We start from the raw sequence: 20,964 nt of genomic DNA, 5'->3' as shown, positions 1-20,964 counted from the left end.
GCCCAGTGCTTGCCGACCCGTCCCCCGTCGCGTTGCGCGAGCAGCAAATTAGCCATATCTTCAACACCAGCACGTCGGGGTGCAAATCCTCGCGTATCTAGGTCCAATATATACCGAACAACCGCCTCCTCTTCAATTGCTGTCAATCGGTGAGCTGCAGGTCGTGATTCGGGCTTCGGCGTCTTCCCGTTCATCCTGTCGCGCAAGGTCGCTTCGGGTACATTGTAGTTTTGGGCAGCGCGTCGCCGACTGAAAGTCTTATCTCGTTGTATTGCCTGAATAGCAAGATTGATTCTACTCTCTTTGGATTGCGATGTCATTTTTTGCTATTAAGTTATTTCAAGTTGGGGTTGGGAGGTCGTAGCACGGTCAAAAGTGCGCGACTTGGGGGTGTGCGCGACTTGGGGGTGGAGTACGTTAAGTGTTCAACAAAAGGAAACGGCTAGCTAGAGATAGTTAATATATCAAGGAGATCCCACGTTTCTGTTACCACGTTCTGATAATATCGAAAAAATCGGAGACCGAGGAAAACGCCGGGGACTCGCTGATCTGAGGAAACTCGATAAGGATTAGCTCTTCTTCCAAATATACCATAAGCTTAAAGTATGTTGAGATGATAACTATAGGAATCCCTCTATTTATTTAGAGTTAGATTACCTATATAAGGCAGTCCCGCTCCTTCGAACCGGCCCAATAGGCCGTTTGGGTCCAACCCATTTGGGTACCTGTGAATAATTCCCAGCTCTACGCACAGATTGTGAAGGATGAAAGCAACGTACCCGCTGGAGTCTTCTTCATTTATTTCTACCTTCCGACCTCCACTAGTGCTTCCCTCTGCTCTTGGGGGTTGTGTATCTGGATCTTGTAACCCTCGTTGTAGTTTTTGACCACCCCCGGCCGTCCTTGCAAGAAGGGCAGCCTTGTGATGTCGGAGATTCAAGCTCGCCCGCTCGGCGACTGCTTTGGCCCTGGCATGTATCTCGGCGATTCTGGGGTCATCTTCTTCGAAGAGACTGAGCGCGAGGTCCAGAACGTTCTGTAACGCTGCCGTGGCCTTCTCGGTGTCCTGCTCCCTGTGGTACGTGGTGGCCAACCCATAGAGCAAGTACAAGGCGACCTTACCGCTCGGCCAAGAGTGCCCCTGTTGAAGCTGCAGATATTCAACAGCTCGCTGGAAGTCTGTTTTGGCAGGCTTGAGGCGACTGACAAACAAGTTGGCAAACGCAAAACTACTCTTCAGATCAATTTCAAAGGAGGCGTAACGACCATCCGGTACAGCCAGGTCGGCAGGACTAATGTGCCTTTGGACTAGGCTCGCGCATCGATTCAAAGATGCCAGATGGAGTTGAAGACAAGCTCCCTCTTGGCCAGCCAAGTGTGGGAACAAAATCCTACGATAATCTCAGTTAGGGATGACGGGCGCCTTCCAGAAGATCCAAGAAGTAGCTCTCACCTTTCTTGTGAGAGAAGCGCACCAGCACTGAGCGTTGCGGCGGCTGCAAGTATCCATGGCTCCTTCTCAGGCGTAGCCTCGAAAACCCACTGACAGATGATGCTGTGAACCGAAATAGATTCAGGAGACACTGCATTGCCAAAAGTTCTCACTAGGCAAGCATCACGAAGATGGCTGATAGCGAGGAGGAGCGAGATGTTGTTCGTTAGAACCGCCTTGAGATGGGCGCTGTCAAAGCTCGCCAGCGTGACATCTAGAGGGCGTTCCTCTCTGTCAGAAAGTCGAAGGATCGCCAAGTTGAAGCTCCAGGGGCCGAGAAAAGCAAGAAGAGTCAACAGAGCAGCAGCCTCGGGAGATTCCTCCTGGATGGTCGAGTACAGCATCTCGATCAGGGTGAAGAGTGAAAGGCTTTTCTCGTATTTGAGGAGTCCTTTTGGAATCCTTTCAGCAGAGAGGCGCTGATAGTGTTGTCGATAGCCGGACAGGAAACTCTCGAGTGAGAATCTGTTGAGCTGGATTAGAGCAGCCGCGTGCTCAATAGGCAGCGGCAGGTAATCCAGCTCCTTCACGATAGCTTTAAACATATTGTCGTCTGACCCAAGTTAGCGGCCGTTTGTACATACAACTGACAACAACGTCAGGAAGACCTACCTTCCATCGACGTAGGTACCTCACTACTCCCCTTACGGAGCCTAGTAATGAAAAGCTGCTTTCCACTCTCAGGATCCAGGTTGCTAACCTCATTACTTTCCATACCGAAGACGTCGGCGGCTTCTCTTCTGATGCTTGTGACGATTATGGAGCCATGGTGGCAATGTGGCACACATTGCGTGAAATCTTGCCCCTGCAAGTCGTCGGCGCTGTCAATGACCAGCAACCAGCTTTTGTGCATCGTAGATCTCAGCCTCGATACAACCATCTTCCGGTCATCCTGCTCGTAATACGTGTTTGGTAGATCAGCGGCGGGCCAGGAAGAGGAGATGAGCCTCGCTGCGTCGGAAAACGATGATGCCGTAGTCTCTGTGCTTGATGCCGTAATCCAGAAGATGGAGGTAAACAACTTGCGGTGCTTCTCGACATATCTTAATGCAAGTTGTGACTTCCCGGCACCTGGCATTCCGTACAGAACCATTCCCTTCTGGCCGGGTTTCCCGGGGTTGAGAGAGTCTTCCATGGCCTTCAACTCTCGCTCACGCCCAACGAAAGTGTTGGTAAAAATGGGAAGGAGTTCCAGACACCGAAAGTCAAAGCCCTGACTCTCAAGCTCTGTGACCACGATCAGCGAGACGGTTCTCATAAAACGCTGCATTAGTGTTCTATTCTAACTGACCTTCCGCCGAAGGTAGCGCAAGTCCAGCTAATTCGACTACAGCGTCTCCAATGGGAGAGAAGCGCTGGTGTTCATTCGCGCGAAACTTGCAAATGGTCCGATGATTTGACCCCTCCAGTGGGAATAAAACCTCGTTTTTGATATGCATAGCCGCCGAGGATTCATCAACAACCTTTGCGTGTGTGAGCCATTTCATGGAAACATGTTCTGTGCGGAATAGGAAGTGTCCATGAGTTGGTATGACTTACAATCACGTTGTTGTACTTCTCAGTTTCGTAGAAGCTGCGGATGAAGAGACTGTCGGCCCTCTCAACAAAGCGATCAGACAACTTTACCCAGTCCTTGGAGCTCTCCTTCAAGACGTTGACGAAGTTGCTGTTACCTGCGAATCCCAGTGATAGCCACTTCGCAACCTCGACAGGTACTTTAGCCCAGTCCGCAAGGCCGGAGCCACGATGAGGAACTCCGAGGAAGAGACAAGCTCTGACCTTCTCCAGAATGTCTTGGTTATGGGACGAATGGTTCCATGCATGGACAAGGGCCTGGTAAGGCCATCAGCATGCCTGAGCGGTTACATGTATCATGTGTGGAAGTTGGGACGAAGCGACGTCTCACCTCTTTCACGACTAGTCCACCGAGGCTATGGCAAATAAATATGAGGGGCGAGTCTCTCTGTTTCTGGGTCTTGCGAAAACCCCGGAGTCTCATCAGTAGGCTCCTTCCCGCCGTTGGCAAGTCTCCAACAGAGCGGCTGAAGACAGTCGCTGAGTCATAGCCAAACGATCTGATCCGAGCTACGATGTTGGATTCGGCGAGGAGGTCAGGTAACCTATCCCTCAACCAGATTGCACCGTCATCGCCAGTCCATGTAGTCTTCCAGTTGCCACCGAGGCCGTGAACCGCTACGATACTATTATATGTTAGCAGCGGTCTTTACAGCCACGGCTCTCATACTCCTCACTCAACATGGCGAGCATTTCGCAACGCCGACTGGCTTGATCCTGCTACGGGAAATTCAAAGAGCCCAAGCTTCTCATTTGAGAGAGGTGCTGTGAGCGATGGCCCTGGGTTTGGATCTCCAAGTATCGACTGGGGGTTGGCCTCTCCAGGATCCGACGCAGATGCTTGATCCCCTTCATCTGTGGCAGTGAGTGTGCTGGGCAGTGAAACTCGGGATGCTATCTCAGAGGCCGTAGACTGATCCTTCTTTCCTTTGGAAATCCGACGGAACAGCACTGGGATTCTGTCCCGAAACCTCTTCTTCGGCAGCGCCATGGCTTGTTTCAAGAGGTTGACGGCTGGGCCTAGGGCCTATGATGCTGAGGGACGTAAAGAGATTCGTTCTCGAGGCCGGTGCGAGAGTAAGCTGAGACGAGGGACGATCTCAGCCCAACCGGCAGCCTCGTGCGGCGGGCTTCGCAGCTCTGGCTGACCCCGCACCAGAATGCATGTATGGCCATCCAATCATGGTCAGTGAGGCTTATATATCACATTGCGCCAACATCCAAGATTTATCTGTACCATCAAGCATTACGATTCGAGGTTTCGGGTATCAATAAAACCTCAAACCGCCTTGCAAAACATGAAAGCAGCCGCCGAGACCAGGAAGTCAACTCTCCAAGTCAATACGAATAAACCATATCAAAAAGACCCACAATGTCTTATGTCTACCAACTAGGGCAACTCCTCGTTGCAGGCCGCCGGCGACCAGCCAGCATTCGACGGCCAGGTAAGTAGCCACGTAACTAAACTTCAAAGAGTGGACCGAGTGGTTTTATGACACTGACTCGCTCCGGGCAAAGAACCAGGTTGTCAATGTCCAAGGTCTATAAGCTTGCTTAATTTCGCATCTAGCCACTCCGAGCTGTCCCCATAGTTGTCGACCGCCTGTATCTCCGCCTTGATATTGAGCATCAACATCCGCTGCAGCTCACGCATCTGCTGCGCTCCGTCGTTGTTCAAGGCTCCAACGCCAGACACCTCCTTCATCACGTCAACAGCTTTCCTCCTGTCGTGCTGGGTGAGGGGAAGGATAGATTCGCTCGGCCCTCGTGCTTGCGCCCTGCTAATCTTCGCCCTTTTTGTCGGCCTCTTGCTCTGTGAACCTACAAAGCAACTCAGTCAACCAAACTTCACGAGCGCAGAAGATTATTAGCTCACTGTCAAAGGAATTGGCCATGGACGCTTGACTGGCCGTTTCCTGGCTAGCTGTGTCCTGACTAGCCTGGCTGTTATCAATCCCGCTCGTTTCATGACGGTGCGTAGTCTCGTTGAAAATGTCGTCGCTGGCGATACCCAACCACCGAAGCCGCGGCACTGTGGCATTCTCCTCGTGCTCCAAGCGCCGGCTCCCATATCGGTATGTCCGCATAATGGCTACCCCATGGGGGTCAAAGTCCACCAGGACAAACAAGTCCAGCTGGGGCCGAAGTGTGCTTATGACGGATAGAAAACGTCTCGTCGTCAGATCTGGAAATCCCTTTGCCTATGTAGTCATGCAGATTTGCAAGTTAGCGGAGGCCTGCTCTCTTTATTTAATGAGGCTTAAGGTGTGCCTCCTCATACCGTTATAAGAATACCATGTCCTGCCTTAGAAGTGGTGGAATACTGCGAAGCAGCTAACGTCCGGAATGTTGCCTTGTGCCATTAGTACAAAAGCTTGGAGGCAAGCCGTATCCAATTGGGGAAACATCATACCTCTTTCTCAATGACCAAGACCCATCGCGTCGCGCGAAAGTTGATCTTTTGTATCGAACTGATCGACGGTAACAGAGTGCCCTGCAACAGTTAATTATGCAAATTCGCGTCTTCCCGGTTGAATACATACCGTGTCACCAGTAACATCGCAGCTGTGAATGGAGCCATCACGAAGGATGAGGTCAATTGGTCCGGAGATCAGTCCCTTTGCTGCGGCAACCTGAGGGGTTCGACAACGTATCAGCATTGAACGGAACGCTCCCAAAGAAAGCTTAAGGGCTTTACAATGCCTAAATCCTCTCGACCGACCCCCAAAGTAAAGGCAATGTTATCCACCATATCGTCCACTGCGCCCTGCGACCGAAACAGGTCAGGGTTTTGATAGTAAATGTTCCTACACACTGTCACGCCCTGGCCAACTCTTAAAGAAAACGGACAGCAAGTCTCACCTTTTCGTGATTAGATTGCCAGAGAGGAGCACTTCGTGTGACATCTCAATGATACGAAAGAGAGCTTCTACCATGGCAAGCGAAATGTGAGTTCGATGTGGCCAGAGACTTTCTCCTTTCCTCTCTCATACCAAACTTCTTCGCCTCCTGAATTGTCCGCCCGGGAAACCTCACGACATCAAGCGGGCGATTCTCCTCATGCTGCGACTGTGAGTTTGCGCCATTATTGGGGGACCGAACGCTTCGATAAGGAATCACGAGCTCGTCGCCGGTGTAGATCGCATCCACGATTGATTCTAGTAGGGCCTCTATTTGGGAGATTGCGGGCGTTCGGGTCCCGGGGGGGACTTGTACCGCCTCGGAGCTGACGTCTGGTAGAACCGAATGATGCTGTCGTCGGGGGTGGACATCAGAGCTCTGCGTGGCGTCCATGATTTATTTTTGAACCCCTGAGATCAAAAACATATTTCCGTATTGGGAAAGCGACAAAAGAAAGACTAACAGATCAAACAACCATGGCTGTCATTCCAGGCGTAGGTATGATCTTCCGTTGGGAGAAGAAAAAAGGCATGGTGATTTACAGTGAGGCAGACCTAAGGAGCGCATGTAATCCCCCACAAAATTTTATTGATTTCATCTCCATCAGAGTCGTTCCTTCCCTTCCGATCTCGAGATGGGATCGAGAATCCACCCTGCCGCGCGGCCCCGTTCTCGGATTGCGCGGGTTGCGGGGCTGCACTAGACGGCAGGGATTGGCTGCGTTGCATGTGACAGGGAGATCTGATGATCCGCTCAAGCGTCGAAGCTGATTGGCGAATGCAAAGCAGAGACAAGCAACACCACGAAAAAGGGCTAGACGCCCCCTTCGAGTTTGCGGTCACCATCTCAACACCCCAACGACGAAGAGAGCGAAAATGGCGCGGCGAAAGACTAACACGGCTGCGGCTGACGCGGAGCCATTACTTGAGAAGGGTTCGACTCGGAAGCGGTTCAGCAATGCTGGCGACATCGACCACGCGAGCAAGAAACAGCGACCAGAACTCGAGGAGAGGACCGACTACTCGCGATGGCGTATGCGGGATGACCAAGGTAGACACACATGGCGTTACCTGGAGGATGACGAGGAGGCAAAGAATTGGCCCCAGACCACTGCCGACAAGTACTTCCTCGGCTTGCCCATGGTGAGTGTGTGGGAATGCAGCCTTCTGTTCTGCTTCGGCGGACACTAACAATGTTTGCCTTCCAGGATCTCCCCGACCTCCCGAAGCCTGAGAAACCCCTCGACGCTGTCCGAAACGGCCTCGATTTCTTCGAAAAACTCCAGCTCCCCGCCGGCCACTGGGGTTGCGAGTATGGCGGTCCCATGTTTCTCCTGCCCTGCATCGTCATCTCGTGGTACGTGACGAAGACGCCAATCCCCTGGTACTACGCCACCGAAATCAAAAACTACCTCTTTGCCCGCGCGCATCCCGAGGATGGTGGCTGGGGCCTACACATTGAGGGCGATTCCTCTGTGTTCGGGACGTCACTCAATTACACCGTGCTGCGCCTGGTCGGGGTGGACGCGGACCACCCCAAAATGGTGAAAGCCCGTGCTACACTACACAAACTCGGGGGCGCAACTCATGCTCCGCACTGGTCGAAGTGGTGGCTTGCTGTTATGGGAGTTGCGCACTGGGACATTGTCAATCCCGTGCCGCCTGAGCTGTGGCTATTGCCCGACTGGGTCCCCTTTGCCCCGTGGAGGTGGTGGATCCACATTCGTCAGGTCTACTTGCCCATGAGCTACCTGTGGTCAAGGAGATGGCAGGCCGAGGAAACCGACCTGATCCGCTCTCTCCGCAAGGAGCTCTTTGTAGAGGACTGGGACAAGATCAACTGGGCCGCACACCGCAACACGATCCACCCGAGAGACAACTACCACCCCAAAACCTGGCTGTTGAACATGCTCAACTGGATTCTTGCCAATGTCTGGACACCCGTCTTGAGAGTAAAACCACTCGTCAAGAAGGCCGAGGACTGGGCCATGAAGCTGATCGAGATGGAGAACAACAACACAGACTGCTTGGACCTGGCCACGGTATCCGGCCCCATGAACCTTGTCGCCCTCTACGCGCGTGATGGTCCGGATAGTTATGCTGTGCGGAGGCACAAGGAAAGATCGGATGAGTTCCTCTGGGTCAAGGACGAAGGCCTCCTCGCCAACGGCACCAACGGGGTGCAATGCTGGGACACAGCATTCGCCATCCAAGCCGTCATGGACGCTGGGCTGACGGAGGACCCACGATGGCGGCCCATGCTGCTCAAGGCGCTCGAGTTCCTCGACGACCAACAAATCCGTGAAAACGTCAAGGACCAAGACAAGTGCTACCGCCAGCAGCGCAAGGGCGGCTGGGCATTCAGCAACAAAGACCAGGGTTACGCCGTGAGCGACTGTGTGTCGGAAGCCCTCAAATCCGTCATCATCCTCCAAAAGACCCCCGGCTTCCCCACCGTCATCGACGACCAGCGCATCTTCGACGCCATCGACACCCTCCTAACCTACCAAAACCCCAACGGCAGCTGCTCCTCCTACGAACCACCCCGCGCCGGGTCCTGGATGGAGATGCTCAACGCGGCCGAGGTGTTCGGGCGCATCATGGTCGAGTACGAGTATCCAGAGTGCACGACGGCGGTCGTAACGGCCCTATCCCTGTTCCACAAGCACTGGCCGGCGTACCGCGCGCGCGAGGTCGAGCGTTTCGTCGAGCGCGCCGTCGCCTGGATCAAGACCAACCAGCGGCCCCACGGCGGCTGGTACGGCAGCTGGGGCATCTGCTTCACCTACGCCACCATGTTCGCCCTCGAGAGCCTCGCCAGCACCGGCGAGACCTACGCCAACAGCGCCCATGCCAAGCGCGGCTGCGACTTCCTCGTCTCCAAACAGCGCGAGGATGGCGGTTGGTCGGAGCACTACAAGGTAAGCCCCCCCCACCCCCCGTATAACCTCCCAACCAAACAAACTCTATTCACCAAACTAACCAACCCCCTCCACAGGCCTGCGAAACAGGCGAATACATCGAGCACCCCTCCGGCTCGCAGGTCGTCATGACGGCGTGGGCGCTGATCGGGCTGATGAAGGCCGAGTACCCGGACCGGGCGGCCATCGCGAAGGGGGTCAAGCTGATCATGGGGCGGCAGCAGCCCAACGGCGAGTGGCTGCAGGAGGCCATCGAGGGCGTCTTCAACAAGAGCTGCATGATCTCGTACCCCAACTACAAGTTCACCTTCCCCATGAAGGCGCTTGGCATGTTCGCGCGCAAGTATCCGGAGGAGGCGGTTGTGTAGATGATGGTTAATGATGGGAGGGCGTGTGGATGGGCTGTTATTTCGGTTGTTGATGTCGGGTCTAGAGATGAACCATGAGGCTATATAATGCATAATATCATAATCACCACTGTCACTGTTCACGAGCGCTTAAAAGATACACTATCAATTCATTACTCCGTCGTCGGAGTATCTTGTCCATCGCGCCCGACTAGGAGGCCTATTTCGTGATTGTTGACCGCAACTTCCGCGGTGTCTCTTCATAAAACATAAACAAACCATGGCGAATCCCAAGCCGGCTAATGGCCCCCTCAATGCCAAAGTTTACGTACTTTGGGAAGGGGAACGTGCTCCACATCACGAATCGGGGCAATTGCCAATCTCTGACCAAGTATAGATAACCCTTCCACCTACGGAGGAGAGTTGTCTTCCGCATTGGCAGTCTTGCTCTCGTCCCGAATGGTCTTGAGCTGGTTCGCAAAGTCCCTGTTGACCCACTCCCAATAACTGGTCCAGATCTGGTTCGACCCGGCCGTGCCGCTCGCGGCTTGGGCGCCGCTCGTGTTGAGGGCAGTCTTGTTGAGCTTGTCCCCCAGAAGGAGGGTAAGGCGTAGAACCGCCTTGTTAGCCTCGTCTTGCCTCTCAATCTCCTGCTTGACGGCGTTGTCTTTCAGCTTGTGAGACAGCGTCTTCCTGAAACCAACAGCAATCGAGTCCAATCGGCGGACGGTCTCCTCGGCGTCGAGATAGACGAGCTTCGACACCATGAGGTTGCAGAGTGCGCGAATGTCGTTGTCATCAGTAAGGCCGGCGACAATCCGGTCGTAGAGGTCAATGATGCTGACGCGAGAGAAGGCGGTCTCCATGAGGGCATAGAGGGTTTCGTAGGCAGCCTAGATCACAAGTTGTTAGCAAGTTTCAGAGACACCGAAACCGCTAGCCACATACCTTTCGCACTTCCAAACCATCATCGATGATGTGCTTGAAGGGACCCATCTGCACCTCACGGATGAGATCCTGTTTGATCACCGTCTCGTTCATAACAAACGGCATCAGCAGGTTCAGGTACATCAGGATCATCTCGGGCTTGTTGTGTGCCGCCGAAGTCAGCGTGGACATAGCATGACGACGAATCTCCATCTCGGTATCACTCAGCGAAGTCTTGAGCATATCGACAAGGAATTTTTTGAGGAATGCATCAAAGGCCTCGTTGTCATCAGGGAGAGTGTATCGGAGAGCCTGAACTGCGATGGCCCTCAGGACCACCGATTCGTGCTTGAACAAGGACTATTGAGAGGTTAACAAGAATACAACAATGTGGGAATAACAGGGGGTTGCTCACCTCCAGCTTGGGCATATACGTCTTCGGATCAATGATGGCCATGCGTCCGACGCATTCGGCGCAGACCGCCTTGTTGTCTTCAGTGTCGCTCGCAGCAAGAATTTGCTCCCAGATCGAGGTGGAGTATTGGCCAATCTCAGTGGAAGAGAGGACAACTTGCTGGAGGATCTCCTTGATCGACTGCAAGAGCAGGTACTGCGTACTGCCCCTCTGATTCATCGATTTCAGGATAACGGGGAGGTAGACCGAGACATTGCCCGCTCCAGCTCTCCCAAGGGCAACAGCGGCCGCGAGAGACACCTTGTCGTACTCGTTGGTGAACCGCTCCAAGAACAATGTCGGTTGAATTGGGAACCTGCTGCCGAGGCGCAATCCAGCCTCGCCAATGACGGCCAGTGCGAGGCTGCTCCTTGCCTGATCTCCCCCATCGCCAATCTCCCGGACGAAGCTATCCAGAGTGACCCCGGCCGAATCTCCACTGGCGACAAGGAGTGTTCCAATCACTTTACCAACGATGGAGGGATCTCCCCCAACACCGACGTCCTTCAAAAACGCTGCCATCAAGGGCTTACCCTGCCCCATCAGCCCGGCCTGGGTAACGAGAACCAATAGGGAATCGAGAACCGTGCCGACAACATTTGTCTGGAGCAGGATGCATAATGCGCCAACGAGTTGCGGGGTAATGACGATGCCTGGCATCTCCTGCGTGAGGCGAGCAAGTACAAGAAGGCCAGGGCCAAGCAGCTGCGCATCGTTGACGTTGATAACGGGGATCAACGCATCGACGACGTTCCGCACAGTGGCCTCGTCCAGTGTGCCTTTGGTGGCGGGCGATAACACGAGGTGCTTTAGCGCCATGACGCTTGACCCTCTCAACGCGCGATTCGACTTCCGTAGCTGAGATGTCAGCTCGACGATGACCTGGCGGGTCCACTGGGGTTCAAACTGGACGGCATCCGCCGACATTGCAGCAGCAGTATCGATGGCGCGCACAGCAGCCAGCCTGGTTGTTTCATTCTTGAGTCTCTCCAGAAGGCAGGCAAGGGATGCCTTGCGCTTGTCGTCTGGGAGCAGTGACGATCCCTCCGATCCCGTTGTCCGAGCTAGGAGGGTACCGAGAGCATGAATCGCCTTCTGCCGAACCTCGGCATCGGCATCAATGGCCGTAGAGCGCCCGATGACGACCTCATAAAGCGTCTGGAGTTCGCCTTTGAACTTTTGAGCGGTCATACGAGACCGAGGGGGGGTAATGGCCTTAATCATTTCCTCCGCTGTCTGGATAGCCTCGCCAGAGATCTTGTAAAAGCGATCGTGAGCAACAGCGACCACGCCGGCAACGATTTTGGGGAGGTGAGGTTGCAACACAGTTGAAGAGTGGTTTTTGGAGATATCGCTCGTCAATCGGAGTGCCGCAATCCTCAACGTAGTTGCAGTTGCCGATGCGCCACCACCGACGGACGACATGGACGCGGCCGTTGACGCAGCGCTCGACGGCTTTATCGCGTCAATAACAGGGCCAATGACCTCGTCAAAGTAGGATTCAAGGCCACCCTTTTGTACGCATACCATATCGTCGAGGAGCTTGATACAAGCTTGCTTCGTAGAGATAAGTTTCCCCTTCAGCAGCTTTGTCAACGACTTAACGATGGATGGCGTGAGGCTGGCCAGATCGGCACGTGGACCTGTCGCAGGGACATTCTCGATCGTTGGGGAAGTAAGGCCAGTACCCGAGAGACCTGCTGGGGTCAGAGAAAGGGCAGAAGCGGAGGGACCGCCCGCACTACTCTGACGCCTCCTCTTTCGGTTGGCGGGCGGCTGATTCAAGTATTCGCTCTGACCACCGTCTGCCGAAAATGGGGGCAGTACGCCCTCTCCTGTCTTTCGGACAAGTAGCGACATCGCCGACAAAACTTCAAGGCGAACATTCTCCTCTCGTTCATTAAACCTCTTGACGAGGGCAGGGGCGACTGTGCCGTAGAGCACGCCACAGTCAAGAAGATCCCCGCTACTCCTGGTTGAAATGATGGTGTGCAAACCCTTTGCTGCGCAGCGTCGGACCTTCCAGCTGGCGTCGTCGTCGTCATCGAAGCCCCCAGAAGCCTCGAATTCATCGTCCTCCTCAAATTCGTCGTCTTCCTCGTCCTCGTCCTCCATCTCCTCGTCTTCGTCGACCGCATAGTTGGGGTCGAATTTCAGGTACCGGAGACAGGCGTCGATGGCCTCGTTGGTGAACATACGCATTTGCGTCGGGCATGAGGACAGAAAAGCCTCCAAAGCGACGAGGGCAGCCTCCCGTACTTCGTTGAACTCAAGCGTCGCCTCTTCGCCCTCACTAATCTCGTCAAGCTGTGCTTGAAGTTCCTCTTCGCTCAGGACTCGAAGAATGGGAGGCACCAGTTCGGAAAGATGGAGGCCGAATCGGTAAGGAATTGACCGAGCCATGGAACCGGTAACAGTGATGTAAAGCCGGCGCGTAGAATCGTTCAGTTGAGCCTGACCCAATGCACTGGTAATACGTTGGACGAAAGCAGCCAGGAGGTCGTCAGGGAGATAATGGGCGAGCATTGAAATGGCAACAACTGCCCTCTTCTTCACGACTGAAGTACCCTTGTCCTTCTCTAGGATTGTGACCACAGCATTGTGGAGAGCTTCGATCTCGAATGATTGAAGCATGGGGCCAAAACAGCGGACCAGCTCAATAAGCACATCGACAGAATCGGCATTGGGATCCTCGGGGTCCAGTAAGCCGGGGACGGCCTTACCAGAGGAGCTTGCGCGGCCGAGGAAGCGCGGTATAAGCACCCTGCTGAGGCTGGTGTATGCCTCATTCACCGCCCCAGAGGGTGTTACGCCGGATGCCGGTCGAGGGAGGGCTTCCACGACGGCTCGAATGGCCATAGATGGGATCGAGTTGTCGACAGAGTTCTTGAGCTTCAAATTGCAGAGCTTTTCCATCATCGGCGCAACTAACTGCGGGGTGACCTTTTTAACCAACGGCCCTAAACTGTGCAACCAACTCTGTTAGCCGCCGCCAATATTGTCTAGAGACGTCCTCGCGCTCGTCTCTTACCATTTGATCGCCTGGTTTTGAACTTCGCCATTCTGGTCGTCCAAGGCGCGGACAATATGGTCGACGGTCCGAGCAGCTGTGTTGTAGTCATGGTTCAGGAAGTCTTGCTTCGCAATGTTGAATACTGTGAGCAGATCGTTGAGGGCCATAAACCGGAAATCGGGGTCGGCATCGGTGATCCTGGAGAGCAGCTGGGTGACCGTTTGCGGGGTCGGGTTAGACGGGATGGTGGACGCCATGGTTGCGGGTACAGAGTGCCGACGAGGATTTCGCAGCTATGGGATGGTCTAGTAGTTAAGAGACGTAATTCCACGGTAGATATTTCGTGGCCCTATGTCGTCAGCGTTATGCGAATGTGATTCGCGTTGACAGGCAGCAAGGTACCTGCGGGGAACACCGCGATGCCAAGCTGTAGAATCTCAAGAGTTAGGGAACTGCGCAAGGGTCGGGAGATCCGGGAGTAGAGAATCAAACCTTTGTAAAGGTGCCCAGTAGTTATTTGGTCAGAAATATTTCTCGATTCTTGACGGCCGTTGAAGATGGATGGGTTGGCGAAGATCGGTTCCCCCACCAGCGATCAGGCAGCTTCCGTTGTTTAGTAGTTTGGCGGGGCACCTTCCACCATCTTGAACCTTGGTGGAAAGCTAATGTGGGGCCAATTGCCCAGCCACACCAATCAACGTTCGGATTGCCGGCTGAGTTACAAGATACGTAAGGAACCATGTTCGATACTTCCATGAGTGCTGGCTCCAACCTTTAACCATGACGTGCCCAAACAGCCAAATTCTTGCTAGTAGACAAACACAGTGAGTGACAATTTTAGACGCAATGTTAATCATAGGTTGTTATTCACTTTTGTTCCAGTACATTCTTCTTACTCTCAACAACTCTCTTTCCAATCTTATATTACCGATTCCAACTGCTTTGCGGATGCCGGCCCGATGCTGGTATTCGCTCGTGTTTATCGAGCTCTTCATCTCTTGAAAGAATTTCGCTCTTGGTTTCTTGAATTTTCGGAGTTTGCTCTTAAAAAAACTAGCTTCGATACCCTCATCTGTGAGACTGATGCTAAGTGTCCTGAAACAGCTGCGTCGGTTGCTGGGATACTGGGTTGACCTGAGGAGAGCTTTGGCCTCCACCTGTTCTTCATGAATGACATGACTACAGTATCTACGTCACTATTCGCCATATTACCTCTTCGTCCGCCATGTTATTCGAACGTGATCTTGTGCCCCTTCACAAACATCTTTCGGGTCCGGTCTTACCGCCCGCATCCTGCTTGGGGATTAGAACGCCTAACCTAAACTGAAGTTCCATCGAAAGCTGCAGTCATGATTAAAGGTACAGCTTCAGTGCTCCGGCCAAGTCTTCGGTCTACGAGCCGCCCCCGCATTGTTCCCTCGCAACTGGCACGATCAGTTGGCCGGCGAGGATACGCAACCCTCCAAGAGCGAATTGGGCAGTCTGGGGACACGCCGTGGTAAGCTCATGACAGCCGCGCGTGCAATAAGGTTCTGCTGTTTTGATAGGAGGAGTCAATTGCAATGATCAAAGCTAATAACATCTGATCTGGTCCTTTTTCAGGCAAATTGCAGCCGTGGCGGTCACGGTTCCGGGTCTTCTTTACCTTCGGAACAGTGGTGGCACTGCGCAGCCCAGGCATGGAGAAGCATATGTGAAACGTGTGGAGCCCCACCATGAGAAGGTATCCCAAGCCGCGGCCAATGTCACATCGGCTGCAAAGGCCAAAGTGGAAGAGGCTCAAGAGGGTGTCCAAAAGACGCTTAACTCCGCTCTGGAAAGTGTGAGCGGCAGCAGCGAGTCTTCGGCAACCCCAGCTTCGCCAACCCCGGTTTCATCGAGCCCAGCTTCATCATCAAGCCCGGCCTCCGTGCAGAGCACGCAGACTCAGATGAACGACTCTTTAGAGACAGTGAGTTTGCGACGACAAGAGAGCATAGCCAGTCGTGTCATGGAGATATACTGACTTCACACAGCAGCCCCAGAAGTTGACTGAGAAGCTAGCTTCTCAACAAGTTAACCCAACTCAGAAGTAAGACGTCGAGACAGACAGAGAGGGGATCGAGTATTTCGTAAGCCAGGAAAAAAAAAAAAAAAGGGAAAAAAAAAGGAAAGAAGAAGAATGGCAAACAATTTATTTACCTAGCTGAAGTGTTTTAATGTATCAAACCGTTCAATAAGTTACGCGGTTTTTCTCGCTTCATCGGGGTGGTTCAGAGACTCTAGGATGGAAGGGTTCCTTTAAACACTGGGGGACCTCGGAGACCAAGCGGTCTTGGCGGGGGGTTTTATAAGTGGACGGAGATGATCAAACTGATGTCCATCGCCGTTCACGTTTGCATCATATACCGTTGAAGCGATAGCGTTCCCTATTTCAAGGTCATGAGTCGCCCTCGAACCCGATATCATGGTGCATCTGTTCCTTTTCCTGGGTTGTTTCGTAGGAGCGTATTCGGTAGCGGTTCCCCGCGGACCAACTATTATACCCCGCCCCCGCGTTCCGCAACGACCCTGAAATAAAAGTCTGCCCCGCGGCGATCCGGTACATGTACCTTTCCCGTTCCTGACCCATCGCGATTTCAACTTTCAAGAAACCACCCCGAACAACCACGAATTCCTGCCAGTTTCCTACCTCCTCTCACCAGACACCCAATTCAATCTCAACATAACCCAACCTCCCAATCCAACGCCCCTCACCTCCATCCCCCCACCCCAATCCACCCACCGACCCAAAACACACACAAAGATACAAAGATGGCCGCCACCGCCCCCACCATCAAGATGGGCACGCGGCGGTCCGCGCTCGCCCTGCGGCAGACGGAGCTGATCATCGCGGCGCTGCAGAGCGCGCACCCGCACGTCACCTTCGAGGTGCACGCGATGGCGACCGCCGGCGACCGCGACAAGACGACGCCCCTCCCCGAGATGGGCAAGGGCCTGTGGACCTCGGAGCTCGAGGCCAAGCTGGTCGCCCGCGAGGTCGACGTCATCGTCCACTCCCTCAAGGACATGCCCACCACCCTGCCGGAAGGGTGTGTTCTGCGTTGTGTCCCGGCTCGTGAGGATCCCCGCGATGTGGTGATTTTTAGTAAGGCGCGCGAGGAGGCGGGGCGGTATAAGAAGTTGAAGGATTTGCCGGAGGGGGCGGTTGTGGGTACGAGTAGTGTGCGCAGGGCGGCGCAGCTGAAGAGGCGCTATCCCGGGCTGGTGTTCCGGGATGTGCGCGGGAACATTGAGACGCGGTTGCGGAAGTGTGATGAGGAGGGGTTCGATGCCATTATTCTTGCGGCTGCGGGGCTGTTGAGGCTGGATCTTGGGGCGAGGATCGCGCAGTACCTAGACTCGAACACGGAAGGGGGTGGTCTGCTCCATGCCGTTGGCCAGGGTGGGCTGGGGTTGGAGGTGCGGGAGGATGATGAGCAGATGAAGGAGCTGTTGAAGGCCATCGAGGATACGCCCACCATGACCGCATGCTTTGCGGAGCGGAGCGTCATGAGGACATTAGAGGGAGGGTGCAGCGTGCCGATCGGTGTGGAGACGGCGTGGGTGGAAAAGGAGGAGGCTGGCGAGAAGAAGAAGAAGCTCCAGTTGCGGGCTGTGGTCGTGAGCTTGGATGGGAGTCAAGCTGTGGAAGGCGAGAAGACACAGGAGGTCACCAGCCTAGAGCAAGCAGAGGCTATGGGCAAGGAGTTGGCACAAGAGCTAGCCGGCCGGGGAGCACAGCAGATACTGGACGAGATCAACAAGGGGCGGGACTCCGGGGCCGCGGTAAAGGTTGGCGCATAAGAGTAGATTGTACTATATTGGCGAATACACTGCGCTTGCTTTCCATGCTTCATTATCTCTCCGGTTGCTAAGTCCGGTCGTATTCCGCTCATATGCTCAGCCGTTGAGAGCTCCTTCCCGAGACTGCATCGCGGGTCTGTCTCGCTCCCTGTTGAACGCCCGTTTGAATCCAGATGCATGAAATCAAACACCAATTGTCCCAGTGGCCGATATGGTACAAATACTTTTAGGCCCTTGTCTCTATCAGGTTGAACTGTCCGAAAATGATGGTCCCATGGCTTCCCTCGGCCCGCCCTCTTCCCAGATACCCACAATAACCCACACCATTCCGTACCGAAGCTCCTTAGTGCTCCTCCTCCGCAGCAGTGAACTCTTTGTACGCGGCGACGTCCATCATCTGCTCAAAGTCCTCGAGACCCTGCTCAGTAAGTTCAACCTTGGCGATCCAACCGCCGCCGTGCGAGTCGTCCTCGGCGACCTGGTTGATGTTACCCGGCTTCTCCTCCAAAAAGCTGTTGATGTGCGTGATCTTGCACGAAACCGGGGCGTTGATGTCGGCGGCACTCTTCACCGACTCGACGGCGCCAATGGCATCACCGACCTTCACTTCCTTGCCCTCTTCCGGCAGCTCGACGTAGACGATATCGCCCAACTGCTTGGCGGCGTATTCGCTAATGCCCAGAACGCCGGTTTTCTTGTCTGCAGAAATATCGATCCACTCGTGTTCCTTGGTGTATCTTTTTATCGCATCTACAGTTGGCGCGGGGTTGAGGTTAGCAGCGTTGCATCAGAGCTTTATCTGGTGTTCCTCACTTGAAGCCGTCACAGAAAAGGCGCGGGCGCTGATAGTGCGAGGGGCCGAGTTTCTGGCAACAGCAGAGAAAGCTGCGGGCCGAGCGGCCCTCAAGCACCGTGTAATTGAAGCCATTGCAGGGGATATGGGGCGGTCGTTGAGGGGGTGAGAAGCTGCAAATGCACTGGCACAGGTTCTAGCGATTTCGCACGAGATAAATCGAATGACGCCGATTGAAGCTGGTGCACCGAATCGGACAGCCGGCAATCGCCGGCCTGCCCAGCTGCCAACCACTCAGAGCTCGAGCAGGGGACCGAGCTGCCGAGCTTACGTAACTGGATTCTCGGCTTCTTTGGTTCTGGACCCTCCAGCAAAGAGCACCACTCGATGACAAGAAGTTCCGGGGCGACCCGCGCTCAAGGGAAGAGGGACACAAACGCGGAGAAACCAATCTCAAACAAGGCACGCAATAGGCTGCTCCAGTTATCGCGGGCTGCAAACACCCAGAGAACTATTTACCTTTTTGGCTTCATTTGTTTACCCAGCACCCCCAACCAACTAATTTGTTTTCTTTTTTACAACTCATTTGTTTTCCCTTTTGCAGACCACGAAGTAACTACATACACACTTCCCGCTCTCCCCTCCCAAATCCCATACCATACTTCGTACTTTTTCTGAGATCACTGAAGCGGGGCTACATTGTTTCTCTCTTGCCTTCTGGAACGTTGATCGGCCAGCTCGCGTCGCGTTCTGCATGAAAGCGCGTCGGGTAGTTTTGTGCTGCATGCAATTAATGCAAACGCTTGCAGCGGTTCCGGCCCATCTCAGCTGTGGCTTCTCGAGTCGGGACTCATCCCATCCCCTGTCGTAGCGCCAATTCTAAGCAGTGTGGGACACTGTGGGTTCAGGCTACCCACTGTGCAGTGGCTTCGATCAGGTTCCCTCTCTGCCGCCTTGCTCTGTACAATTCCGAGTTCAAATCACAACTCTCCCCAGGGCCCAATTTCCAGCATTTTATTTTCCCGAGGGCCATCCCATATCTAACGGATATTCCATTGTGCAATCGAGTGTCCCGCAGCCCCGCTCGGACCGGGTGATAGAGCGATCGAGCAACTGGTGGGAGAGACAAACAGAAACAGGAGGTCAGGAAGTACTTTGTAATAGGAGGGAGGCCCATCGATCCGACCCGGCTCCGCACCCCGATCGCCTATTACGCTTATTTGGAAACGAGCGAGACTCAGCTGGCATCACCCCTCCACCAGCTTCCATGAGGTCGTCATCTGGTTAGCCCAACAACCACACCGCCCTGCAACTCCTCCCTTGGCCTCCGCATCAGACGAAGGTCATCCGAAAGCTCCCTCTTTCTACGATCTATCCCGGCGCATTTCCAGGCACAGCCCATCGCGCCGACTTTTGACTCGCCCTATCCCGCAGCGTCCCGTCAGCCTTCACCCTGGATTCCTCAAACTTCGCGACGGGCTCTCCAGCCCAGTTCCACCACAACGTGGACACCATGGAGCAGGACCAGGCCATATCGCCAGCCTATGCTGTAGCCCCCGATTCGGCTCTTGCCCCAGCCCGGATTCCGTCCCCGGCCGGTTTTCCGACCGACCCGCACGACGATACTCTTAGTGGCGTTGAGAGCGTCACGCACCAAGCAGTACCAGACCATCATATCCACGAACACAACGGCTTCCACGAGCAGCAGCACATTTCTCAATTACAACCCCTCGATCACAACGTGACCAACTCGCCACGTTCCCCGTACCCAACCGACACTACAGACAGCGAGCCGACAGCCCGATACGCAACGCCGCCGATTCAAGCGCCCACGATATCCCGTCCCCCATCCGGCCTTTCCGGGCAGGGCGCAGCCTACGGAGCAGATCAGGTGTCAAGGGCGGGCAGCAATGGAGCACAAGCCGAGTCGTCGCAGTCCCCCGGGCGGAACCACGTCGTGATCAAGGTCGGCATGGTGGGCGACGCCCAGATTGGCAAGACGAGTCTGATGGTCAAATATGTTGAGGGGAGCTGGGACGAGGACTACATCCAGACTCTGGGCGTCAACTTCATGGAGAAGACAATCAGCATCCGGAACACCGAGATCACTTTCAGCATCTGGGATCTGGGCGGCCAGCGCGAGTTCGTTAACATGCTACCGCTGGTGTGCAACGATGCTGTGGCAATCCTGTTCATGTTCGACCTAACACGGAAGAGCACGTTGAACAGCATCAAAGAGTGGTATCGCCAGGGGCGCGGGTTCAACAAGACCGCCATCCCTGTTCTTGTAGGAACAAAATACGATCACTTTGTGAACCTGTCACGCGAGGAGCAGGAGGAGATCTCAAATCAGGTACGACTTGCCGGAGGACGGCCAGGGTCGCCCTAATTTCATGGTTGGCTAACGAGGCGATAGGCTCGGCGTTTTGCAAAGGCAATGCGCGCAGCATTGATCTTCAGCAGCACCAGCCACAGCATCAATGTGCAAAAGGTATGCCGATCACGATTAACATCTGCTGGATAATGTCTGACCACCTACAGATCTTCAAAATTGTGCTCTCCAAGGCGTTTGACCTGAAATGCACCATCCCTGAAATCACCAATGTCGGCGAGCCGCTGCTGATTTACCAGTCTTGCTGAGGGCCGCCTGACTACCAGGGACCAGAGCAACATGTGTGGGTTACAGGATAACCATAATATGGGCACACCCAACAACC

The 20,964-nt window shown here is 54.4% G+C and overlaps 8 protein-coding genes across 8 annotated transcripts; 4 read left to right on the top strand and 4 right to left on the bottom strand.

Moving 5' to 3' along the window:
• Window positions 1–657: 657 nt before the first annotated feature.
• F5144DRAFT_545109 (P-loop containing nucleoside triphosphate hydrolase protein) lies at window positions 658–4,058 on the bottom strand (the record flags this gene model as incomplete). Its single annotated transcript, XM_066787343.1, has 10 exons — window positions 658–725; window positions 889–1,202; window positions 1,454–1,542; window positions 1,606–2,027; window positions 2,105–2,719; window positions 2,784–2,955; window positions 3,032–3,325; window positions 3,399–3,423; window positions 3,613–3,693; window positions 3,745–4,058. 10 exons carry the CDS (start codon window positions 4,056–4,058, stop codon window positions 658–660), a joined length of 2,394 nt encoding a protein of 797 aa, XP_066646550.1.
• Window positions 4,059–4,284: 226 nt separating this feature from the next.
• F5144DRAFT_618654 (Spo11/DNA topoisomerase VI subunit A) lies at window positions 4,285–6,594 on the bottom strand. Its single transcript, XM_066791927.1, has 8 exons — window positions 6,061–6,594; window positions 5,930–5,996; window positions 5,766–5,874; window positions 5,611–5,700; window positions 5,481–5,561; window positions 5,349–5,420; window positions 4,944–5,268; window positions 4,285–4,888 (listed from the first exon to the last, which is right to left on the bottom strand). Exons 1-8 carry the CDS (start codon window positions 6,359–6,361, stop codon window positions 4,596–4,598), a joined length of 1,338 nt encoding a protein of 445 aa, XP_066646549.1. The 5' UTR covers window positions 6,362–6,594; the 3' UTR covers window positions 4,285–4,595.
• Window positions 6,595–6,756: 162 nt separating this feature from the next.
• On the top strand, window positions 6,757–9,397 carry F5144DRAFT_618653 (terpenoid cyclases/protein prenyltransferase alpha-alpha toroid). Its single transcript, XM_066791926.1, has 3 exons — window positions 6,757–7,110; window positions 7,176–8,888; window positions 8,966–9,397. Exons 1-3 carry the CDS (start codon window positions 6,844–6,846, stop codon window positions 9,254–9,256), a joined length of 2,271 nt encoding a protein of 756 aa, XP_066646548.1. The 5' UTR covers window positions 6,757–6,843; the 3' UTR covers window positions 9,257–9,397.
• Window positions 9,398–14,329, bottom strand: F5144DRAFT_527086 (armadillo-type protein). The gene is made up of 5 exons (XM_066786846.1): window positions 14,122–14,329; window positions 13,648–14,056; window positions 10,578–13,581; window positions 10,184–10,522; window positions 9,398–10,128 (listed from the first exon to the last, which is right to left on the bottom strand). The coding sequence occupies exons 2-5, from the start codon at window positions 13,884–13,886 to the stop codon at window positions 9,646–9,648; spliced, it is 4,065 nt and encodes a 1,354-aa protein (XP_066646547.1). The 5' UTR covers window positions 13,887–14,056; window positions 14,122–14,329; the 3' UTR covers window positions 9,398–9,645.
• Window positions 14,330–14,409: 80 nt separating this feature from the next.
• F5144DRAFT_484317 (uncharacterized protein) lies at window positions 14,410–15,704 on the top strand (the record flags this gene model as incomplete). The annotated part of the gene is made up of 6 exons (XM_066785432.1): window positions 14,410–14,453; window positions 14,734–14,757; window positions 14,971–14,975; window positions 15,001–15,127; window positions 15,232–15,580; window positions 15,645–15,704. 6 exons carry the CDS (start codon window positions 14,410–14,412, stop codon window positions 15,702–15,704), a joined length of 609 nt encoding a protein of 202 aa, XP_066646546.1.
• A 526-nt stretch (window positions 15,705–16,230) lies between these two features.
• On the top strand, window positions 16,231–17,462 carry F5144DRAFT_562194 (porphobilinogen deaminase, dipyromethane cofactor binding domain-containing protein). Its single transcript, XM_066788304.1, has one exon. It carries the CDS (start codon window positions 16,423–16,425, stop codon window positions 17,452–17,454), a length of 1,032 nt encoding a protein of 343 aa, XP_066646545.1. The 5' UTR covers window positions 16,231–16,422; the 3' UTR covers window positions 17,455–17,462.
• On the bottom strand, window positions 17,463–18,518 carry F5144DRAFT_562192 (glycine cleavage H-protein-domain-containing protein). The gene is made up of 2 exons (XM_066788303.1): window positions 18,268–18,518; window positions 17,463–18,204 (listed from the first exon to the last, which is right to left on the bottom strand). The coding sequence occupies exons 1-2, from the start codon at window positions 18,380–18,382 to the stop codon at window positions 17,798–17,800; spliced, it is 522 nt and encodes a 173-aa protein (XP_066646544.1). The 5' UTR covers window positions 18,383–18,518; the 3' UTR covers window positions 17,463–17,797.
• Window positions 18,519–19,760: 1,242 nt separating this feature from the next.
• Window positions 19,761–20,887, top strand: F5144DRAFT_545102 (P-loop containing nucleoside triphosphate hydrolase protein; the record flags this gene model as incomplete). Its single annotated transcript, XM_066787342.1, has 3 exons — window positions 19,761–20,600; window positions 20,664–20,738; window positions 20,789–20,887. The coding sequence occupies 3 exons, from the start codon at window positions 19,761–19,763 to the stop codon at window positions 20,885–20,887; spliced, it is 1,014 nt and encodes a 337-aa protein (XP_066646543.1).
• Between the last annotated feature and the right edge of the window lie 77 nt (window positions 20,888–20,964).

Source organism: Chaetomium tenue (assembly GCF_020726465.1).
Source record: "Chaetomium tenue strain MPI-SDFR-AT-0079 chromosome Unknown F5144scaffold_2, whole genome shotgun sequence".
Lineage (NCBI taxonomy): Eukaryota > Fungi > Ascomycota > Sordariomycetes > Sordariales > Chaetomiaceae > Chaetomium > Chaetomium tenue.
This window is presented reverse-complemented; position numbering and strand designations above follow the sequence as displayed.

Bases quoted from the DNA above. Each gene is read 5' to 3' on its own strand.
- F5144DRAFT_527086 (XM_066786846.1), bottom strand. From the start codon at position 13,886: ATGGCGTCCACCATCCCGTCTAACCCGACCCCGCAAACGGTCACCCAG. The intron at 13,582-13,647 runs GTAAGAGACGAG...TTGGTTGCACAG, and splicing joins CAAAACCAGGCGATCAAATG to TTTAGGGCCGTTGGTTAAAA. The intron at 10,129-10,183 runs GTATGTGGCTAG...CTTGTGATCTAG, and splicing joins ATGGTTTGGAAGTGCGAAAG to GCTGCCTACGAAACCCTCTA.
- F5144DRAFT_562194 (XM_066788304.1), top strand. From the start codon at position 16,423: ATGGCCGCCACCGCCCCCACCATCAAGATGGGCACGCGGCGGTCCGCG.
- F5144DRAFT_618654 (XM_066791927.1), bottom strand. From the start codon at position 6,361: ATGGACGCCACGCAGAGCTCTGATGTCCACCCCCGACGACAGCATCAT. The intron at 5,701-5,765 runs GTAAAGCCCTTA...CGAACCCCTCAG, and splicing joins GTCGAGAGGATTTAGGCATT to GTTGCCGCAGCAAAGGGACT. The intron at 5,562-5,610 runs GTATGTATTCAA...TAACTGTTGCAG, and splicing joins GCGATGTTACTGGTGACACG to GGCACTCTGTTACCGTCGAT.
- F5144DRAFT_562192 (XM_066788303.1), bottom strand. From the start codon at position 18,382: ATGGCTTCAATTACACGGTGCTTGAGGGCCGCTCGGCCCGCAGCTTTC. The intron at 18,205-18,267 runs GTGAGGAACACC...CGCCAACTGTAG, and splicing joins CTTTTCTGTGACGGCTTCAA to ATGCGATAAAAAGATACACC.
- F5144DRAFT_618653 (XM_066791926.1), top strand. From the start codon at position 6,844: ATGGCGCGGCGAAAGACTAACACGGCTGCGGCTGACGCGGAGCCATTA. The intron at 7,111-7,175 runs GTGAGTGTGTGG...TTTGCCTTCCAG, and splicing joins ACTTCCTCGGCTTGCCCATG to GATCTCCCCGACCTCCCGAA. The intron at 8,889-8,965 runs GTAAGCCCCCCC...CCCCCTCCACAG, and splicing joins GTTGGTCGGAGCACTACAAG to GCCTGCGAAACAGGCGAATA.